General features: G+C 43.2%; 1 protein-coding gene across 2 annotated transcripts in view; it reads left to right on the top strand.

Moving 5' to 3' along the window:
* Positions 1 to 23372, top strand: part of ASAH2 (N-acylsphingosine amidohydrolase 2) — an 85544-nt gene that overhangs the window by 40957 nt on the left and 21215 nt on the right. For both annotated transcript variants that reach the window (XM_043596148.1, XM_043596147.1), the window contains exons 7-14: positions 941 to 1068; positions 2211 to 2288; positions 12597 to 12717; positions 14258 to 14383; positions 18336 to 18422; positions 20584 to 20688; positions 20827 to 20908; positions 22957 to 23072. In XM_043596148.1, the coding sequence (XP_043452083.1) occupies positions 941 to 1068; positions 2211 to 2288; positions 12597 to 12717; positions 14258 to 14383; positions 18336 to 18422; positions 20584 to 20688; positions 20827 to 20908; positions 22957 to 23072 (843 nt within the window). The remainder of the gene's footprint in view (positions 1 to 940; positions 1069 to 2210; positions 2289 to 12596; positions 12718 to 14257; positions 14384 to 18335; positions 18423 to 20583; positions 20689 to 20826; positions 20909 to 22956; positions 23073 to 23372) is intronic.

Genomic DNA, 23372 nt, shown 5'->3' with positions numbered 1-23372 from the left:
AAACACATGCCCTTATTTCTCACGTCCTCTCTGAGAGTTCTAGATGGCACGGTCTTCCGTGTTCCTGGCTTGGGCGCCTCTTTCTCCTCTCTCCCCATCTTGCAGCTTATTACTACCTCCCACAGGGTCCTTTCTCATGTTTCCCTCATACCTTTCCTTTCTAGATTTAGTCCCTCTCTACTTTGTCTCATGAAGTCCCCCCCAAACCTGGCGATCCAGTCGGCAAAGGCAGAAATGTCTTTACCACGATGTTTTCCAAACCGTGGATGGTAATTCATGGCTGGCTTCCTGAAGTCAATTCCATGGGTTGCAAGAAGCAAACCGTGGATGGTAATTCATGGCTGGCTTCCTGAAGTCAATTCCATGGGTTGCAAGAAGCATTGAATGAACATAACTAAAGTAAAACAGATCGGAGCCTATCATGGCGCAAAACATATGGGAAGGGTGTATTTTGTGAGCTTCTGTTTTAGCACACATACGTCGACGTGTATTAAGTTGTGATGAAAAATGTTTTGCTTATGATGGCTTTGAGTCAGAAAAGTGTGAAAACCTTGGCCTCAGAGGTTGAGGGCAGGGAGAGGACAAGGAGGGTGGGACACCTTCAAGCTAACAAATCCTGGTCCTAGTTCGGGGGGAGTCGCTCCCGGTTTGGCCAATTGAACCTGCGAACGGTGCCTGACTCAGCGGCTCTGAGACACTCAAGTGACCTTCCCAGGTCACGGTAATTCTTATGTCTCAGCCTTGAGGCCATCTGTGTGCCCCCGAGTGACACTGGCCGTGTGGTTCTCTATCTCTTGTCCCATAGCAGGGGCAGCTCGGAGACCAAGGAAATTGTCCACAGCGCTCCTCTGTTTCTGTTGACTAAGTCCTTATCCAACAGGATGTCCAAATTCACAACTGGCTCTCTCTCTCTCTCTCTCTCTCTCACTCTAACCCACAGAGCATTGAGATGGCGCACAAAAATATGAAACCAGGCAAAATCTTTATCAACAAAGGAAACGTGGAAGGTGTACAGATCAACCGAAGCCCCTCTTCTTACCTTTGGAATCCTCCGTCAGAGCGAGCCAGGCGAGGGGCATTATCACAATAAAATCATGGGTTTCCTTTAGAGATCAGCAACAAAAATCTAAGGATGCAGTTGGTACTCAAGGAATGGGGTGGGATCCTGAAAGAGTAGTAAAACTAAAGTAAAGTTAAAACATGTTGATCATCTAAGACTGGCAGAAATAAAAAGTGAATGTGGTAACACACGCCAGCCCGTGCACCAATCAGCCCGCTCTGCTGGCGGCTGGGGTCAGCGTGAGTGTTGGAAGGACTCCCAGTTTTGCAATCGGGCACGACTCTGGTTCCATCTCTGCTTTATCACTTCCTAGTCATGTGACCTTCAGTGATTTACTTATAGTAATTTATTGCCTCTCAGCTTCTGTAAAGCGGAGATGAAAATGTGCACAACACGTGTTTATGAAATTAATGAATAGCTCTTTTTGTTAGATCGTTCAGCAGAAATCGTCTCCATCCAGGAGAATGTGGCAAGAGAGAAGACATAAAAGGATAAAGAAGCAGGAACAAAGAACAATAAATAAAACTAGCATAATGGAATGGAACTAAGGCCGATTGTTTGTTTGCTTAAGTGCTGACCCAGGTTTGCCACAGGAGAGAAGCCCTTGACTGCTGTGGCACAGTGAAATAATATCTCACTTTCAACCTGACCACTTGGCATTTTACATTTGTCTGCGTATTTTTCCATCCATTTCAAAGGAGTTGAGTTTTAGAAAACATAATCCGATTTCCCTTGAAAGGCCATGAAAGAACGCTTGAAGCTACAGGTCAGGGATGGTTTTGATGTTGCATATTCCCTGCTATGTTTAAGAGATTCCGTGAAAATTTGACCGGAGTAGAAATTTCAAAGACAAATCCCTTTTCTAAGAAACACCTGTATGTTCGATAAGATCACGACCATTACATAAAGATGTCAATTTCATCTCCAGTTGGCTGACCTAATGCCACTAAGTGTGATGCTATTTGCAAGCCATTTCTTTAGCTGAGGACTGAGGTCCTGGATGTGGTTCGTAAGACCATAGCACATCAGGAAACCTCGCTCACTGAAGGCATTTTGACTTTAGTTTTTGTGTCAGCTTCTACTGTTGGTCATACAAGAAGCCCAGGCTCTAACTAACATAGAAGTGACTGCGTTTCTTTGTTTTGACTAGGTATTCTTCAAATACTGACAAAGAAATGATCATCCTAAAAATGGTAGATTTGAATGGAGTTGACCTGGGCCTTATCAGGTACTCTGTTTACTTTTTTTGCTTTTCGTCCTGTCTGGATAGCTTTCCTTAATCATGGAGGTGGGGACGGGGAGGGGGGCGTGGGAGGAAGAGACTAGAGTAGTGGCAGCAGCGGCTGGGAATATGTTGAGTAGTTAAGAGTCCAGACTTGGGAGTCAGACACATCTGGGTCCAACCATGGATCCTGGGGCAAGGTTCTCAGCTTTCCAGGGCTCGGTTCCTTACCTGGAAAACAGGGCTAATTAAAGGATGACGTAAATGAGGGATTCAGGTAAAGAAGTGTAGTGTAGCATCTGGGATATGACATAAGGATTCAGTCAATACCAGTGCTTATTACTCTATCAAGATGTCGTATGTGGAATTTCTACGATGGCGGACCATTATCTCTTGGTAAAATGAGAAAACAATCTGACCAACCAGGCTAAATGATTATGGGTTTGAGATGATTTATCTGTGTTTTCCTAAAAGAATGAAGTCAAGTCTAATGTAGGACAATGCCAATTAGTGATGGAAGCAGAATTGAGGCCACCTGAAGGAAGCAGATGAGGTGAAATTACAGCCTGGCACAGGTTTTAGTTCAGGATTATACGTAAGAAGACATGTAGATTTTTTTTTTTTCATAAAGAAGGCATTTGCATTCATGTGTGAATTTTGTCCCTGCAATTGGACTGACTCAGGAATTGACTGGCTAACAGCCCCAGGTGCCTTGATGCGCAGACGTCCAAGTGATGGAGGATGCCTGAAGGAAGTGTATGATGGCTCATGGGAGCTACAGTTAAATGGCTTGGGTTCGCTCTGTGTTGTCATCGTGATGAGCTTTGTGACTTTGTCCAAGTGACTTAACTGCTCTGTGGCTCAATTTTCTTTCTTTCTTTCTTTCTTTCTCTCTTTCTTTCTTTCTTTCCTTCTTTCTTTCTTCTTTCTTTCTTTCTTTCTTTCTTTCTTTCATGTTTATTTATTGATTTTGAAAGAGAGAGAGAGCAGGGAAGGGGGAAAGAGAGAGAGACAGAGACAGAGAGAGAGAATCCCAAGCAGGCTCCACACTGGCAGCAGAGCCCGATGTGGGGCTCGAACTCACGAAATGTCAGATCGTGCCCGAGCCGGAATTAAGAGTTGGATGCTTCACCAACTGAGCCACCCCTCAATTTTCTGACTTTAAAAGTGAGGGATAAAGTGAGTCCTTAAAATGTTGATAATAGGCGTGAGTAAAGGTGGTAGGGGCCTATCAGGTAGGATTATGAAATACTTAACTGAAAAGGTCTATGTAAGTCAAATTAATAATTAATTAAAATTAATAAGAGGTGAATGAAAACATTAAGGACTGTGATCAGTACTGGCCCTGTAACTAGGTGGAGAACAGCACAGTGGTGAGGAGTTCTGGTTTTAGGGGTAGATTTTAGGACTTGAGTTCAAATCCCAGCCTTGCCACTTACTAACCTACTTACACCTCAACTATTCCATTTGAAAATGGGAATGATAATGCCTCATAGGACTGTTTCAGGATTAAATGACATAATACATGCAAAGTTCTACTCTGTGTCTGGCATAGAAAAGAGTTTTATTATTTTGGTTAAATGGTAAGCAGAATAACATTCTACTTCTAAGAACTCCATTGTTGGCTTCTCAGAATGCTTGACGTTCTTTTTATGTATTTTCTTAAATGTTTATTTATTTATTTTGAAAGAGGGAGATATAGAGTGAGGAGGGGAGGTTCAGAGAGAGGGAGAGAGAGCATCCCAAGCAGGCTCTGCACTGTCAGCACGGAGCCCGACGCGGGGCTCAAACTCACAAACTGTGAGATCATGACCTGAGCTGAAACCAAGAGTCGGATGCCTAAGTGACCAAGCCACCCCGGACGGCCCTGAATGTTTGACATTTTTAGCATTGGAGTTACTTCTTTGGGTGTCAAGTGAGGTCACTAAAAACTCCCTGATAAAATAAACTTTATTATGTGGGTTGACATGATAGAAGTTATTCTTCCATTATAGTGAATTCATCTACTGATTAGTTGCCAACTGGTGTTGAACACAGTGGACTTTCTTTTTTAAAAAAATGCTTTTATTTATTTTTGAGAGAGAGAGACACAGAGTGTGAGCGGGGGAGGAGCAGAGAGAGGGAGACACAGAATCTGAAGAAGGCTCCAGGCTCCGAGCTGTCAGTATTGAGCCCAGCGCGGGGCCCGAACTCATGAACCGTGAGATCATGGCCTGAGCTGAAGTCAGACCCTTAACTGACTGAGCCACCCAGGGGCAAACACAGTGGACTTCCTAAATGTGTGCTTGGGGTATGTGTTGTGATGGTGGTCCCTATCTTGAAGGCTCTAACAGACTAATGGGGTGATTGGGGCAGGGGACAGAGACAGACAGGCAAGTAATCACAACATACATCAGATGGCCATCAGTGCTGCCACGTGGCTATCGATCAATGCTGTGGGAACTTGGAGGAGGTAGCAGGAATGCCTGAGAGCATCGTGGAAGTCATGAAAAGACAGTGAGCTGGGAGGCCAGAGGATGGGCTATGTCAGGGAGGGGGTGAGGGAGGAATCCGAAAAGGTGAGCTAGCTCCAGATTGTGGGGCACTTTGGTGGGCCATTTGGTTAGGAGACAGTCAGGATACAAGCATGTATCTCTGACGAGTTAGAGAATTCCACATTCGCTGGGAGAAGGAGCCTTTTTCCTTACGGTTTCCACTTAACTCTTGGCTGAATGACGGAGATCGTCCGTGATTCCCTCTTATTAGTTTCTGAATCCTTTAATGATGCCCACGGAAGACTAAAAAATGTTGTCCTTCTTCCAGATGTTCGTGGCTTCCTCACGTATAACTATATAACATATCTGGAAGTCCCAGGGCCAACCGTCAAGGTTATAGCAACTCTCCTCCATCTGCTAGGCTTAACACCCTGCAATAACTTGCTATTGTTTTTGCAGCCACCATATGCTATCCTTGACATAATTGCTCGTGCAATTGCCTCGTTGCATAGTGGCAATTGCTCTTTGAGTGCATTAAAAATGATCCAAAGCATAAAGCCAAATCTGGGCTGCTGAGTAACTCAGCCACCAGATGTAGGTGCCTGCTGTGAGGCAGAATCCCAAGGCATAAGGAGTTTGGAAGCCTAGAATCTCTGACTGGTGGAACATGGGTGTCATCTGCCTCACAGCTCAGCTAAGGGCCAGGTAGGTGACGTGACCTGCCCAGTGTTGCAGCCAAAACTGTTCTCTTCATGCTGGGAACCATATTGAGGTCCACAATTTCTTCTTTCCTACCTTCACCTTTGGTTTCATTTCTTCATTTGGCGAGTCCGCACCGGAGACCTACTGGGTGCCACGCAGGACTTCCCAGTCCTTGGAATGGTGGTTTTCCTGGCCCTGAAATCAGGAATCAAATAATACCCACACCTGTGTTCCTTGAGCAAGTCCCTTAAGTTCTCAGAGACTCAATTTCCATATTTCTCAGATGCAGATATAACCTCTTCTCTCCAGAGATCATCGATTTATTTACTCATGTATTAAATGGTGTAGAACATATGTGTCATGAACTGAGCTCGTCCTACAGATACACTGATGGGCAAAAGTAGATGGTGTTGTTGCCCTCAGAGAATTTATAATCTCTTGGTAGAGACGAGAGGTATCCAAACAGTCCTTGAAATATGTGTAAGATGATAACTGGGTTAAGTGCCAGGAAAGGAAGGTGCATGGCATTGTCTTAAAGGGATGTGACCCGGGAAGGGAGACTGGGAAAGGCTTCCCTAAGGAAGTGATAATGGAGCTAAAAACCAAAGGAAGATTGAGAATTATTTGTAAGCCTTTTTTTTAATATACATTCCAGCTAGTTAACGTATGGTGTAACATTAGTTTCAGGTGTGCAATATAGTGATTCAACCTTCCATACATCACCCGCTGCTCGTCACAAGTGCCCTCCTCAATCCTCATCACCTGTTGAACCCATCCCCCACCCACCTCCCCTCTGGTGACCGTCACTTTGTCCTCTATGGGTAAGAGTCTGTTGGGGCGCCTGGGTGGCTCCGTCTGTTAAGCGTCCGACTCTTGATTTCAGCTCAGGTCGTGATCTCACCATTCGTGAGTTCAAGCGCTGAGTCGGGGTCTGGAGCCTCCTTGGGATTCTCTGCCTCCCCTTCTCTCTGCCCCTCTCCTGCTTGTTCTCTCTCTCTCTCTCTCTCTCTCTCTCTCTCTCTCGTAATGAATAAATACACATTAAAAAATAGTCTGTTTCTTGCTTTGCCTTTCTCTCCCTTTCCTTCCCTTTGCTTGTTTGTTTTGTTTCTTAAATTCCACATATGAGTGAAATCATGTGGTATTTGTCCTTTTCTGACTGACTGATTTCACTTAGCATTATACTCTCTAGCTTCACCCAGGTCATTGCAAATGGCAAGATCTCATTTTTCTTTTATTGTTGAGTAACATTCCATTATATATAGATATCTATATCATATATGTATATCATATATGTATATATCTCATATCTATCTATATCATATCTATATCATATGTATCATGTATGCATATATATAGATATATATATCACATCTTCTTTATACATTCATCTATCAGTGGACTCTTGGGCTGCATCCATATCTTGGCTATTGTAAACAATGCTGCTGTAAATATCCAGGTGCCCGTATCCCTTTGAATTCATGTTTTTGTAATCTTTGGGTAAACACCAAGTTGTGCAATTGCTAGGTCGTAGGGTAGTTCTATTTTCACTTTTTGAGGAACCTCCACGCTGTTTTCCAGAGTGGCTGCACCAGTTGGCATTCCCACCAACACCAGTTGGCATTCCCTCCCAGCAGGAGGGTTCCCCTTTCTCCATATCCTCACCAACACTTGTTTTTGTGTTGTTGATTGTAGCTGTTCTGACAAGGTGTGAGGTGACGTCTCATTGTAGTTTTGCTCGGCATTTCCCTGATGATGAGTGATGCCGAGCATCTTTTCATGTGTCTGTTGGCCATCTGGAGGTCTTCTTTGGAGGAATGTCTATTTGTGTCTTCTGTCCACTTTTTTAATTGGATTATTCATTTTGGGGCTGTCGACTTTTATAACTTGCTTATGTATTTTGGATACTAAGCCTTTCTTACATGTCATTTGGAAATATCTTTTCCCATTCCGTAGATTGTCTTTTAGTTTTGTTGGTTGTTTCCTTTGCTGTGCAGAAGCTTTTTATCTTGATGAGGTCCCAACATTCATTTTTGCTTTTATTTCCCTTGCTTTCAGAGACATGTCAAGTAAGAAGTTGCTATGGCTGATGTCAAAGAGGTTGCTGCCTGTGTCCGTCCTCCTCTAGGATTTTTGTGGTTTCAAGTCTCACAGTTAGGTCTTTAATCATTCTGAGTTTATTTTGCATATGGTATAAGAAAGTGGTCCAGCTTCTCTCTTTTGCATGTTTCTGTCCGGTTTTCCCAGCACCAATTATTGAAGAGACTGTCTTCTTCCATGGGATATTCTTTCCTGCTTTGTCAAAGACTAACTGACCATATAGTTGTGGGGTGGAGAGGGGTGCAGTTAGCACAGAGGACCTTGGTGCACAATTTACAAAAGCGCTTTCTTCTCTGGGCCAAGGTGCTTAGCTCCGTGAGCTGAGTGGGGGTTGGATTTCAGCTTCCTTTTACCCCCTTTGTAACTCATCTTTGTGCAGGGCACAACCTGCATGCTGGACATGGCGGCCCAGGTTTGAGAGAATAGAACTTGGGATGGGTTTATTACTCTTTTAGAATATTCAAGAAGCTCGATTTTGCATTTGGCTTTTCTTTTCTGCTTCAGAGTAGGAAGTGCATAGTGTCCCAATGAAGAGGCCCTAGAAAATGCCTCGATTACCTAGGAGGAGAGAATGATTATAATATTCTATATTACTCTGCTGTTTATTGATTTACAGAGCATAGTCAAAATGTATTATTTTTCATCCCTAGGAAACAGAGACTAGGAAATTTTAACTAACTTGGCTATGGAGTAGGATAAAATCTCAAATCTCTGGACCTTCCATGGTACCTTGATTACATTATGCTGACTCCTAGCTGTGATGTAATCATTATTTAGAAATGTTTATTAACAGGGACGTTAGTTATCCGTTTATATCTGTGCTCTAACTTCTTTTGAAATTACCTCGACCTAACTTCACTCTTTTGAACTTTGCTTGGAAGAATGTTGTTTTGAGCAGATAAAATAAATTGTGAGGGCCGCTTTCTTATATTAAAATGATGACCTTTCTGCATATCTTTACAATACTCATCTGTTCCCATCGCACTTTGGTCGCTGTGACAAGCCTGGTATTTTAATCGCACATATTTCAAAGGCCAGAGGAGGAAAAATACAGCATCTTCTCACTCTGAGATTCACATCACTTTTCCGAATGCTTGTTTTTTCAGTTTTGTAGAGAAAGGCAAATTCAATTAATTTTCCAAGGCCTAAAATAAATGAACATAAAGGCATGAAATCAATACGAATTCAAGTCTAATTAGCAGACTAGAATTCTCAGCAATTGCTTTCTCTACAGATATTATTGTCGGCCCCTGATTGAGAGAACACACCTGATCCCCCTGTGTGTTCCTCAGCATGTAACACGATGCCAACCACACTCTTGCTGCTAACAAATTCATGTTGGTTGAATGAGAAGAACAGTTGTCATCTCTCCTTGCCTTTATCCGTTACGCTGTGGCCAGAATGACCGTCCGTCCTCTAAACCCATCTTGATGCCTTTGCTACAAATGAGTTTTCTCCAGTGATCCCTTTGCCGAGTCCCTACTCCTCTTTTAAGACCCAGCTCAGATGTCGCATCCTCTCCCAAGCATTTCTCAGGTGCAAGATGATGCCTCGCTCACCTCCACGTCTCCAGTGCCTGGCACAGAATCAAAATTAACTGTGTATTGAATGAGCAGGTGAATGAATGGAGGGGACAGAGCCAGTATCCCACAGCAGATTAGAACTTGGGCTCTGTGGTCTGACAAACCTGGACTCTTAGACCTGCTTCTTGACTTACAATGGGTGTGACCTTGGTCAGATTACTTACTGGCTCACTCTGAGCCTTCGTTTCCTTGGCCATAAAATAAGGACAATGATAACATCTGCCTCCAAGCATGCTTTTAGGATGAAATGAGATCCTGTGTATAAAATCCCTCACCTCATCAGAGCGACATGACAGTCCATGTTGATAAAATTGTTCCACAGGCTTCCTTTGATTGCCCTAGAGAGATTGCAGTCTGGCTGAAGCTGGCTGACCTCAGGGCAATCATATTAGACAGAAGTGTTCTGGTTGGGGAGCCATGGGAAGGTCACGGCCACCACCCCATTTTCCTTCCAAACTAAATGGATTAAAACTGCAAAAAGACAGACTCCCAACTAACTGGAAAACACTAGTTGACTAGAATTTTCTCTGGCACCTGAGTTTTAGGAGAAGGAGGCAAACCCATATCCGCAAAAAGGAAACTAGTATAAGGATTTTTTCAAAAGAGAAATTTTGCAAGTAACTTTAGGGCATGAGCTCAGAACCACCTTTAACCTAATCTTCTGTTCCTTTACATGGGGGCAATACATACCTTGGGGAACAAATTTAGCTCATAGGCTGGTGATTGGTTTGTTCAACACTGTTTAAAAAAATTCTAAATGGATGCCAACATGAAAAAAAACACTATTATAGAAATTTTCAAATATATGCCAATTTAGAGCGATTAGTCTTTGAGTTTCCATGTAACTATTATCCACCTTCAGTAATTAGCACTATTCTGCCACTCTGTTTCATCCCTCCTCTCCTTTTGTTTTGCTTTGCTAGAGTTTTAATTTTTCTTTTTTAATGCTTATGTTTTGAGAGAGACAAAGACAGTGCGAGTGGGGGAGGGGCAGACACACACACACACACACACACACACACACACACAGAATGTGAAGCAGGCTCCATGTTCTAAGCTGTCAGCACAGAGCGTGACGTGGGATTCGAACCCACGAACCGGGAGATCGTGACCTGAGCCGGAGTTTGATGCTTAACCAGCTGAGCCACCCTTGCTTTTCTAGAGTTTTAAAAGCCAACACCAGATAGCAAATCATTTCACTCACATATATTTCAGTGTATATCTCTATCAGGGAAAAATGGAAAAAAAATATAACCATAACCCATGATCCCAACCAACAAAATGAAAAATAGTTTCTTGATATGCTCTAAAACCTAGTCTGTGTTCAGTTTTCCCTGATTGTGTCAGTAAGATCTTTTTATAATTGTTTTATTTGAATCAGCATCCAAATAGTCCGCCCACCAACTCCATTTGTTGGCTATGTATGTTAAGTCTCTTAATTGGTAAGATTTCTCCTCCTTTTATTCTGTGCTATTTACTTCTCTCTTTCTTTTTTAATGAAAATTTTTTTCTTCTCTTTTTTTTTAATTAAAAAAAATTTTTTTTATTTGGGTGTAGTGGGCACACAATGTTATATTTGGTTCAGGTGTACAACATAGAGACTGGACGATTCTGTGCCTTGTGTTATGCCCACCACAAGCGGAACTCCTGTCTGTCACCACAGGGCACTGGTACACTGCCATTGACTCTGTTCCCTGGGCTGCACCTTCCACCCCTGTGACGTACCCCTTCCCTAACTGCAAACCTGCGCCTCCCGTTCCCCTTCAGCCATTTTGCCCAAACTTCACCCCTTTCCTCTCACGCCATTTACTTCCTCAAGAGTTTTTTAATTGAGGGGTGCCTGGGTGGCTCATTGGTTAGGCATCCGACTCTTGATTTTGGCTCAGGTCGTGATCCCAGGCTCGTGGGTTTGGCCCCGAGTCCGGCTCTATGCTGAGCACAGAGCCTGCTTGGGGTTGTCTCTCCGTCTCTCTCTGCCTCTCCCCTGCTCACAGGCAGGCACATGTGCATGTGAACGCATGTGCACTCTCTCTCTCTCTCTCTCAAAATAAGTAAACTTGAAACATAAATCGATAAATATTTCGCAAAATCATGGATTTATCAAAGATCTGGAAGTTCTGGCTTACTCTCATAAGGCAACATTTGGCAGCTGCATAGTAGAGGTCTTTAGGCCCATGCAAGTGCCTCCGGTAGAGTCTTTAGTAGACCCATAGTAGAGTCTTTAGGCCCATGCAAGTGCCTCCGGGTATCCACAGCCCACACTGGTCCCCGTGGCACCAACCAGCTGAACTCATCCATGTTGCCTACTCAGCCCCCGTGGGCCTTGTGCTGGCCATCTCTGACCTACGTATACATCTGTTGGGCAATGAGAACTGAATCCTGAATGATGACCTTGATGTTTAAAAACATCCCTAGTCAGTAAGTAAATGTTCAGTTTTATGAGCTATATTACTTAGGTAGGAATGTAAGCTGAAATGTTTTATAGAGTCGTCAGCAAAGAATTAAACCAACAAAGATTTTTTTTTTTTTTACAAATCCTACATGGGCCTGAAAGTTCATGAATTAGCATCTCTCTTTTCTTGAGCATTCATTCTAGTTAATTTGCTTTCCAGCCTTCCATTCTGTATCTTTTTTATCGACGTGGAGGTTCGATCTTACAAAGGCCATTGGACAAGGTGTCCCAAGACCCCAACTTTAGTCTTGGTCCCCTATGACCAATGAGCTACCATTTTGCTTCTCTGAGACACCTTGCCGGGTGGAGGTCATAACTGCCTGGGCTCCAGGGCTGTTGTGAAGTGCAAGTACGGTAACAGATGTGAAATTAGTTTGTAGACGTTGTGGCTCTATACTTAAACAGGTATTACTATGCATACGGCTAACATCAAATTATGCATAACAGCCTCTTTCACACCTCTGTGCGCTTACTGTGTTGTTCCTTCCCTCTGGAATGCCCTTAAGAATTAATTGCTAGTCATCTGTGGTCCCCAAACACTTTATGCCTATTTTTTATAACATTTGTCACACTGTACTAAAGCCATTTGTTTGCATCTTTGTCTGACCCTGGGTGTAAGGAAGCTTCAGTGTGTTCAGAACTGGGCACACGGCAGGGTCCCCGTAAAGGTCTTCTGAATTAGATAGGGTTGACTTCAATCATTGTTATGTGCACCTGTCTTGAAGGACAAGGTCAGCACCCACACAATGCTTTAGGCGTATCGTCTGATCGCTGACCGTTTAGTTTTGTATTTTTGACTTACGTAAATGCCTAGACTTTTTGAGTATATTATTTGTAAGCTAAGCTCATCATCAGTGAAATAACCTAAATGTGAAAGGCCTACCGTTGAAAACGTTTTTGTTTTGTTTTGTTTCCTGCTGGAGAAAAACCAAAGCTCGCAGGCATTGTTTTGACTCCATCACCTGGTTCTCTTCCTGAGCCAAGGGCTCCTTTTCTCTTACAGCTGGTTTGCCATCCACCCCGTCAGCATGAACAATACCAATCACCTTGTCAATAGTGACAACATGGGCTATGCATCTTACCTTTTTGAGCAAGAGAAGAACAAAGGATATCTACCTGGACAGGTGAGATTTGGGTCATTGAAAACATCATCTTAATTCATTAGATCCTCATTTGTACAATGCTCAGAATAGCTGATTCAAATCTTCAGTGTAAGGTGTCATCAGGCACGTCACATACTAATATGCTTAGATAAAAAGAATTCTCCATCCTCCCTGAGAGGCGAAGAAAAATTAACAATGACTGTGTCAAATGCTGCTGACATCTGTAGCTTCATAAAGTTGCAATTAGTTAGAGAAGGAAGGACAAGCTCAAGATTTTTGCAATACGTGATACTTTTTGATCGGCTTGGGAATATGATCAACCGGGTTGATGTTCACTTTTCTCTTCAGAGCTATCAAAGTATTAAGTACCTTCTGAGTAGTGTTAAGAACCTGAATGAGGAGGGGACAGGTGATGAATCTTTTCTGCGGTCCAGATTTCCCTGTTAATGGCGAATTTCCTTTTAAGGAGTTTAGTCATACTTTCTTTTAATAAGCCCCAAGGGAGAGACGACCCTAACCCACCAGGCTTGTTATCGTAACTTTGAAACGCAATGAGGGATGGAATCAGAGATGGGGGCCGGAACTCAGTCCATGTGCCTCAGAAATCTCCTCAGCTCTGTGTCAATTACTGACTACAGATAGCTAAGCGGTTGTGGGGGGGAGGGCTGCTCTGTTGGATCCTAAGGTCCAAGTCCCAAATGCCAAAGAATATAGGACGATAAGAACCCCAAGCCCTTGACTAGGATAAATGTCTAGAAAGTGCAATGATACCAAAGTTATTAGCCCCATGAACATTCATAGTGATCTTTTAGCTCCTGACTGATAAAATGCTATTTTTTTTTTCATTTTAGCCTGCATTTTAGGGAAAAGAAAGGAACTTCCCATTTATGATCACTGGCTGGGGCATTTTGAGATAAGTTATCTTTTCGGTGTAAAAAAAAGACACATGATCTCCAATACCTGCTTATTTCTTTCCCTAAGAAAATGGAAGTCATGGAAGGTAGAATTAGATCAGCTGGGTTGAGGTTAATGTCTTACACCACTCAAAGAGGTTATATGCTGTTACTTCAGGTTGAAGAGCTAAAAGAAAAGATACACGGAGGTAGATCTGGATGGTGAATGCTATATTTAGGTTCAGTTTTGCCACAGAAACATCTGGATTCATATTTTCTTTTTAAGCCAGTAGGGAGATTTATTTTTCAAGGAGAAAGGGACCTGTCAGCTCCAGATACAATACCAGGAAGGAGTTTGATGAGTCAGCATTTTATACCATGTTGTTGTATGCTGTGTTTCTTGTCAAAATGTTTCTGTTTGTGGCAGAGTTGAAACTCTCCTATTTGAAACAGCTTTATTGATCGTTGGAATATCACGAGCGTGATAACATGTATGCTGACTGCAATGTGAATTTTTTCGCAAAGTTTCTCAGAATGTCCTACCTCCTCCTTTTATTGTGCTCAAATGGTTTTGAAGAGTTCACCAGAGTGGATGGAATGTTTGTGTTTTTAATGGAATTCATTGTGGGAAATAAGAATAAAAGGCAGTTGGATGTTTCTTTTGGCAGGGACCCTATGTAGCAGCCTTTGCTTCATCAAACCTCGGAGATGTGTCCCCCAATATTCTTGGCCCGCATTGTGTCAACACAGGAGACTCTTGTGATAACGCCAATAGCTCTTGTCCCATCGGTGGGGTAGGTAATTATGACATGAGATCTTTGTGTTTGCATCTCATGTGCATTTTAAGTATTCACCATTAACTTATAATTGTGTTCTCCCCAAGTGCACCCAGGCCTACTGACCTCTCAGGAGCACCCACTAAATTTTGATTGGATAAAATTCTAGTTCTCCATTGGATTGACTCTTAAGTGTTTTGAATGGTGAGGCAATTAGTAAATGTCAGAGATGAAATACCCTTGCCCAAACTTGGACAGTCTGAAACATTTCACCTTGGCATTTCTGATATCACAAGTTAGTACCAGAAACTGCTTGCCTGAGATGTTTCTCACTTGTGAAGTCTACAGCATTACACACACACACACACACACACACACAAAACACATCAACATTTTTTTTTTCTTTTCTTTAAAATCACAAACAACAGGGGTGCCTGGGTGGCTCAGGCGGTTTAGCAGCCAACTTCGGCTCAGGTCACGATCTCACACTTTGTGAGTTTGAGCCCCACGTCGGGCTCTGTGCTGACAGCTCAGAGCCTGGATTCTGTGTCTCCCTCTCTCTCTGCCCTTCCCTTGCTCATGCTTGCTCTCTCTCAAAATTAAATAAACATTGGCATGCCTGGTGGCTCAGTTGGTTAAGCATCTGACTTCTGCATAGGTCATGATCTCCCGGCTCATGAATTCGAGCCCTGTGTTGGGCTGTGCTGACAGCTCAGAGCCTGGAGCCCACTTTGGATTCTGTGTCTCCCCCTCTCTCTGCCCCTCCCTTGCTCATGCTCTCTCTCTCAGAAATAACTAACTAACTAGCTAACTAAATAAATAAACAAACATTAAAAACTAAAAATAAAGTCACAAACAACAAATCTTGCTGTCAAAACTCACACAACATGGAAAACCTAGAAGGCAGTAAAAAGTGAGTTCCTCTTCATTCCCTTCCTTCTCCCCCCTCCCAGGAAGTTACCACTATCCCACCTCTTCCTATATACTTGTCCACACATTCACGAACAAAATTTTACAACTTCTTTGGTTGATTTTTTTAGTGGGACTGGGATTCGAGTTTTCCACCTGCTTTGTTGTCTTTAAAATTGTTTTAGGGCTGAACACAGGTCTGTGTGGCAAGATTTAAAGACTTACTATTATTAGTATGGCTTTCTTTAGGCCACACCGTCATTTATTTCATTGTTTCCCTGCCACGTTCATTTAGATTTTTTCTGCCTTGACGTGAGAAGCAGATCGTAGCTTCTGGGCTCTTGTTCTTTGTGTTTATAGAACATGTCACCTGTGATATGACTTTTATTAAATGTCATTTCTGGGCTATTTATTCTATTCCCATCAATTCTACCCAACGGGTAGTAGAGCATAACAATTAGAGTTTTCTCTTATATATTACCAGTTTGGTATAGAAAGTCTTCCTTTGTTACTCTTCCTTTGCAAAATGTTCACACATCATTCATTCACATTCGATTTCAAGATTACTTGTTGAATTCCATCATTCAGAGAGGAAACGTTTAAATAAATTATGGTACCTGTTTGCAGTAGAATATTATGTACCAACAAACTGTACTGTGTTGGAACATTGAATGTGGGAAAAAGCTCACAGTACACAATGTTGATTTAGAAAATCAGTATTTGGGGGGCGCCTGGGTGGCTCAGTGGGTTAAGCATCCGACTTCGGCTCAGGTCACGATCTCACGGCTCGTGAGTCCAAGCCCCGATCAGACTCTGTGCTGACAGCTCAGAGCCTGGAGCCTGCTTCGGATGCTGTGTCTCCCTCTCTCTGCTCCTTCCCGTCTGGCACTCTGTTTTTCTCTCTGAAAAATAAATAAACATTAAAAAAATTTAAAAAGGAAGAAAATCAGGATTTAATCTTGTATATTGATTATGATTGCAGTTTTGAAAATAAATGTATTGTAGTGAAAAGACAAAGTGAAACCCACTGAATTGTTAACCCTGACTTTCTCTGTTTGGCATTACTATGGCATTACAGGGGGGGTTTATTCTGTTGATTTTGTTTATTGTTTTTATTCTATTTATACACTTTTGTAGTTTTTTCCTACAAGGAGAATACTTTTAATCAGTAAAAATTATCACAGAATCACACCCTCTCCCGTGACAGAATTCTCTTTCTATCCATTCCATTCCATCTGTTAGATTTGCTTCCCTCATGATTGCAAGATGGCAGTCAGTACTGAGGACGGTATATCCTTTTCTCCCCCCAGATATGGCAGGAGAGAGAGAAAACCCGTCTCTAACCATGGAATAAAAGTTCTTTTCCTTCTGATTGGGTCACGGGAGGTACATACCCATTCCTGGACCGAAACGGTTGCAGGGGAAATAGTGTGCTGACAGGCTCAGGCTGGGGTTCCTGACCAATCTTGGGGAGGGCCTAGGGAATTACCACGGTCGTCTTAGACTTACCTGGGCTGGGAATGGAACTGTTGACTGTGAAAGAAGCGATGCCTTTTTGAACAAAATCGTGATTCGCTTGAGAAACAGAAAGAGGGAAGTGGGCAAATGTTGCCATATCTCTTGCTTTCGCGTAGCTTCTTTCAACAGATTTTTTTTTTTAACTTCAGAAACTAGCTTTCATTAAAACAAAGCTATATACTTGTTAACAATGCAAACGATGTTGAGAAGTTCGGGAAACGAAACAGGTCAATGCGCAGCCTCTAACTCCACGATTAACCTGTTAAACCTTAAATGAACATCCTACTAGGCAGCCTTTTCGGCTTCCACGCTCCTACGTGTCCGCACAGTTGTACACAAACGAGGTCACGCTGGGAATGCTGTTCTATAGCTGCTTTCTTATTTCCCGCGAATATACTTTATTTTTTTTAGTTTATTTATTTATTTTGAGAGCAAGAAAGAGAGAGAGAGAGAAAGAAAGCAGAGGAGGGGCAGAGAGAGAGAAGGAGAGAGAGAATCCCAAGCAGGCTTCACGCTCAGCATGAAACCCAACACGGGGCTCGAACCCACAGCCCTGGGATCATGACCTGAGCCAAATTCATGCGTTGGACGCTTAACCCGCTGAGCCTCCCTGGCGCCCCTCCAGTGAATACACTTTAAAACATCCTTTAAACGAATGGTACAGTTTTCAGTTTTAAGTACCGTAAGTTAGTTCACCGATCCCCTCGTGATGAATATTTTCTTTCCTTCCCTCCTCTCTCCCTTCTTTTTTCCTCCCGTCACATAAACGGACTACGTGTGTCATACATATTTTCACAGGTGTATGAGTTTCACCTTAGGACAAATTCTTGTGAGCGAATTTGCTGTTCAAGGGAAAGCACAGCTCCCATGGGGGTGACCATGAGTCCTGTCCCCAGCCACAGTGTGTGAGTGACCCTTTCCCCAAAGCCTCCCTGATGCCTGGTTTATCGAGCATTCAGTCTTTGCCAACAGAACAGGCGGAGTTCCTTTTTGTAGTTTAAATGTATATTTAATGATTCACAGGCTTGAATGTATTTTAATGTTGAAGAGAGATTTACATTTCTTTCTTGCAAATCACCTATTTTCATCTGTGTTCCACTGTGTATCCAGTAGGATTTTTTTTTTTTTTTGCTTTTTTCCTTCCAGGTTTATTGAGATATAATTGAGAGATAACATTGTATCATTTTAAGGCATACACTGTGATTATTTTGATACACATATAGGATGCTTTTTACTGCAAATAAGAGAAAACCCAACTCCATAGGGATAAATCAGAAGGTTATTAAGGAGGTGTTCATCCGCATTTTCTTGAAATGCTTTTTAAGTTTCAATTATAGTATTTAAGTATCTGGTCAATGTCAACGTTTTCTGGGGTCAGAATCAGGTTTATCCACTGATTTTTATTTTTTTTCCAGTGGGTCACCTACGTGTTCCAATATAACGTTGACTGGGTTTCTGATTGGCTCAGATTCACTTGTGATTTTGCGTTCTTGAGATAATTGCTTCTTTCACTAAGAGCCCGTCTTGTCTCCCTGTGTTGTAGTCTAGCATGTGCATCGCTATGGGACCCGGCCACGACATGTTCAACAGCACTCAGATTATCGGAGGGATCATATACCAGAGAGCAAAGGTCAGCCACGGGCCGGCCTCTTTCATGTTCATTTAACCTCGTTCTTTCAAATCCACGGGCAGCGCTCCTTACAGAGACGGTAATGGTAAGAGACAGCAGGAGCCCGAGCTGCGCCGTGGAGTCTGGAAGCCTGCTGTTCCAGGCCCGCGAGGAAGGCCGCTTCCGAAGGCACAAGACCCCCCCTCTCGGGCTGCCCCTCTGACTTCCCCGAGGAAGTGCTTTTAAAACCAAGGAGGCAGGGAAACACTCTGTTGGGGCCAGAATGCGTGCTTCCGACAGCATGGTGACAGACGGTGTAAGGATTCCAGGTAACACGGTGTCAGACGTGACCAGATGGATCCAGACCCACCGGGCCACCTGGCCACCCTTCACTCCTTCAGCGTCAAGGCCAAGCAGAACCGTTCGCTCCTGCTCTGGAAATTCGGATTCAGATGACTCCCTAGGCTTCAATACGGCATAGACTCTCCATTTTACATTTTCTTCTCTTTCCTTTTTAAAACATTTTTTGATGAGGACAGAATCTGGTCTTCAGTGAGATTACGAGGAGTTGCTCTCTGCTTCTCCCTCTGCTAAACTTTGACTTCCATTTTCACCCAAATTTTGTGTCAGCTCCTATGGGGACAGACATCGGATTTTTTCTTTAAGTTTGTTTGTTTATTTTGAGAGAGAAAGTGTGAGTGGGGAGGGACAGAGACAGAGGGAGAGAATCCCAAGCAGGCTCTGAGCTGTCAGCACAGAGCCCGGCGTGGGGCTCAAGCCCACAGACTGTGAGATCATGACCTGAGCCGAAGTCGGACGCTTAATTGGCTGAGCCACCCAGGCACCCCAGATATCTGATTGGAAAGACAAAGGATGGGGGCCTGGGTGTCTCAGTCGGCTAAGCGTCCGACTTTGGCTCAGGTCATGATCTCACAGTCCGTGAGTTCGAGCCCCGCGTCGGGCTCTGTGCTGACAGCTTGGAGCCTGGAGCCTGCTTTGGATTCTGTGTCTCCCTCTCTCTCTGCCCCTCCCCGACCTGTGCTCGCTCTCGCTCTCTCTCTCTCTCTCAAAAATAAATAAACATTAAAAAATACTAAAAAAGAAGAACAGAAAAGACAAAGGATGACTTCAGGCTGTCATCTATCCCCCATAGTTAAATCTCTTCCTTTGCCTGGCTCATTCCTACCTTTGCTGCGTGTGCGTGTGCACACGCACGTGCGTGTTTAAGTAAATATTTTGCTCCAAGGGTTCTAAAATGTTTCAGGAGCAAGTAAGGAAGAGCTAAAGTACCTTTAAAGCCATTAGACAGCAGCCAGCCTAGTTGCTGTACTTCCTGCTTTATTACTGTGGCATCATCAGAGGATTGTTCTAAATGAACAGATTCTGTTTAGGGGAGGCACCTGTGACACACTTCAATGTTATTGTCCTGGGCCCGCGAGTCATAGGGGTTCATCTCACAGGCTGGAATCTCTTCTCAGCAAGGCACACCTTTGCTTTTCGTCAGAAAGGCGGGCAGCAGCTGGTGTTACCCACGACTCACCTGAGAGCCCCCACGTGGCCGTAGGAGCGAGGATGGGGACAGAGTGGGGACAGTTAGGTGTCAAAGGGGGCATGTGCTGAGGCAGGACTGGCCTACCGTGTCTGGTGCAGATCAGTTTCTGAATGCGATGTCTCCCATTTCCCTGCAAGGTTAAAAAAAAGCGTCAATTCACCCTGAAGGGAAACAAAACAGAACAGAACATCAAAGCGTGGATGGTGGGTGGGGCAGACGACGCGGGTCGTGAAGTCTTTCCAGCTGTCCTTTGGTGGTAGGGAACTCACTCAGAGAATCCCTGAGGTTGAGCTCTCCTCCTGGCCAAGCCGGTGATGGGCCCACCTACTCCTAATCTTAAATTTTCTTGACCGTCTTTCAAGAGAGATGGAGGTCTTTTGGTGCCACGGGCCGTATCCCTAGACTTTCGTGTTTGTGGGGAGTAGACACAGGTCAATGGTCTCAGGGCCGCCACGAGTCTGGGAAGCGACTGGAGGTGGCAGAGGGACCCATGTGGGTAGTGGCCATTTCTTAGCAGCCAGCAAACCTTGGCTGAGAGATGGTTTTCCAAATTGGTGCTTACGGGGTAATATCCATACTGTTCATTTTAGCTCTTCTGCTTTCAACAGCGAGCCTGTGTGGGTTTTCTAGGAACTGTATGCCTCGGCCTCCCAGGAGCTGACGGGACCACTGGCCGCGGCCCATCAGTGGGTGAATATGTCCAACGTCACCGTCTGGCTCAACTCCACCCACACAGTAAGTGTCCCTGAGCCACACTGATCATGCCACGAGGGGAGAGCTCTGGGCTGATCTCAGTACTTATGGAAGTTTGACTTCTGTTTCTTGTTCTGTTGACCTCTCATCTTTGTGTCTGTTTAAAAATCTTCCCTTTAGGCCCAAACCTGTAAACCTGCCCTGGGCTACAGTTTCGCGGCCGGCACAATCGACGGGTTCGGGAGCCTCAACTTCACGCAGGGTGAGGGGGCATGTCGTGACCTCTGTGGTTCTGGGCTCTGAAGCATCAGGGCTCTGAAGGGCTTCGCTACAGCCAATACGTTTGTCATTTGTTACTGTTGCCTTTAAACACAGGGGCATGTGTGCTTTCCAGGTGTGCATGTGACAGCCAGATTTCCCAGGGATGGGTCTCTTGGAACGCAGCTTCCACGGATTCAGATAGAACGGGTGTCAGCTTTTCTTTGCATTTCAGAGTATGGATGGATGTTCCTTTTTTTTTTTTAATTTATTTTTTTAATTTTATTTTTTAAATTTACATCCAAATTAGTTAGCATCTAGTGCAACAATGATTTCAGGAGGAGATTCCTTAGTGCCCCTTCCCCATTTAGCCCATCCCCCTCCCACACCCCCTCCAGCAACCCTCAGTTTGTTCTCCATATTTATGAGTCTCTTCTGTTTTGTCCCCCTCCCTGTTTTTGTATTATTTTTGTTTCCCTTCCCTTATGTTCATCTGTTTTGTCTCTTAAAGTCCTCATAGGAGTGAAGTCATATGATGCTTGTCTTTCTCTGACTAATTTCGCTTAGCCTAATACCCTCCAGTTCCATCCACGTAGTTGCAAATGGCAAGATTTCATTCTTTTTGATGCCGAGTAATACTCCATTGTATATATACAGCACAATTTCTTTATCGTTTCATCCATTGATGGACATTTGGGCTCTTTCCGTACTTTGGCTATTGTCGATAGTGCTGCTGAAAACACGGAGGTGCGCGTGGAAAGCGCTTTCGTATTTTCTTTTGATTTCCTCCTTGACCGTTGTCAATTTATGATCATGTTGCTTCATTTCCACGTATTTGTGAGTTTCCCAAATTTTCTTCTGTAATTTATTCCTAATTTCATTACATTGCGGTTGTAAAATATACTTTGTATTACTTATACCTTTTGACGTTTGCTGGACTTTGTTTCATGGCCAGCCTATAGTCTATCCCGGACAGTGTCTGTATGCACTTGCACAGAGTGTCTGTTATGTTCTTGCTGCGTGGACGGAGGTATCTGCGGGTACCTGTTAGGTCCACTTGGCTTCTAGTGCTGTTCACCTTTTCTATTGTTGGTCTTCTGACTCATTGTCCCATCTATTACTGAAACTGGGATTCTTTTTTTTTTTTAATGTTTATTTATTAGTTTGAGAGAGAGAGAGCGCGCGCAGGGGAGGGACAGAGAGAGACAGGGAGACACAGAACCCAAAGCAGGCTCTAGGCTCTGAGCTATCAGCACAGAGCCTGATGTGGGGCTGGAACCCAGGAAGCATGAGATCATGACTTGAGCTGAGGTTGTATGCTTAACCAGATGAGCCATATTACTGAAAGTGGGGTTATTAAAGCTCCAGCTATTATTATTGATTGTCTCTTTCTCCCTCCATTTCTGTCAGTTTTGGCTCATGTGTTTTGGTGCTCTGTTAATAGGTCCATATATGTTTATAAGTGTTATATTTTCCTAATGAAATATAGATTCTAAGTTCATAGGTTTCAGAGTTAATGTAACTTTTCCCTAGATTGTTGCTTTCATGTATGATTTTTTTTTTTACTGTGTGTGTGTGTGTGTGTGTGTGTGTGTGTGCGGGCACACACATGTGTGGATATTTAGGTGGGGAGTTAAGAGAGCCTCTTTCTTTGGATCACAAGCCAAACAATCAGGGCTTCAAGTTGGAGGTTGACGTTTTTAGTTTCTACAATGCGAAGAATGTGATTTAGTTCGTAAATCTACAGTTAATTATATCATTTTGTTTTTATTTGAAACATGAATGAGGAAGAGCAGTGGAAACAAAACCTTAAGGATCTTGAACAAAATACATTCTTTTATCCTATTGGCCACACCAAGGATCTAATTAAATAATGACTCCTATTTTAGGAAGCACAGGAAATTTTGCCTCTTCTCTTATTCAATCTGTTTGGCACTCTTGGACAACAACCTTCATAACATCTTTGTAATGAAGTCACTGCTGTGCATTTGTCAAAGTGATGACATTTTTTTCAGAGCGTTAGAATCAAATTAGTGATAATATTCCTAACAGGGACAACAGTAGGGGATCCATTCTGGGACACTCTTCGGGATCAACTCCTGGGCAAGCCATCTGAAGAAATCAAAAGGTGTCATAAACCAAAGCCAATCCTTCTTCACACTGGAGAGGTAATGAATTTTGACTATGATGGTAAACTTAGCATATTGTTATCTTAAAACTTACGAATTGTCAGAGACAAATGATAGATCGTTACTGACATGGGAGTCTTTATTCAGATTTCACCACATCAAATTTTTAATATTAAAAATATGTGTATTAAGAATCACACTCCAAGGAATAAGAGGCATGATTATTAAATATTGACTTAGATTTTATGATAAATAACTGAAACGATTAAAACAGTGGAAAAGGAAAATTAGATCAACATCTACCTTATTCAGGATTCATTGATGTTGACTCCAGGAAAG

Source organism: Prionailurus bengalensis, chromosome D2 (assembly GCF_016509475.1).
Source record: "Prionailurus bengalensis isolate Pbe53 chromosome D2, Fcat_Pben_1.1_paternal_pri, whole genome shotgun sequence".
Classification (NCBI taxonomy): Eukaryota; Metazoa; Chordata; class Mammalia; order Carnivora; family Felidae; genus Prionailurus; species Prionailurus bengalensis.
This window is presented reverse-complemented; position numbering and strand designations above follow the sequence as displayed.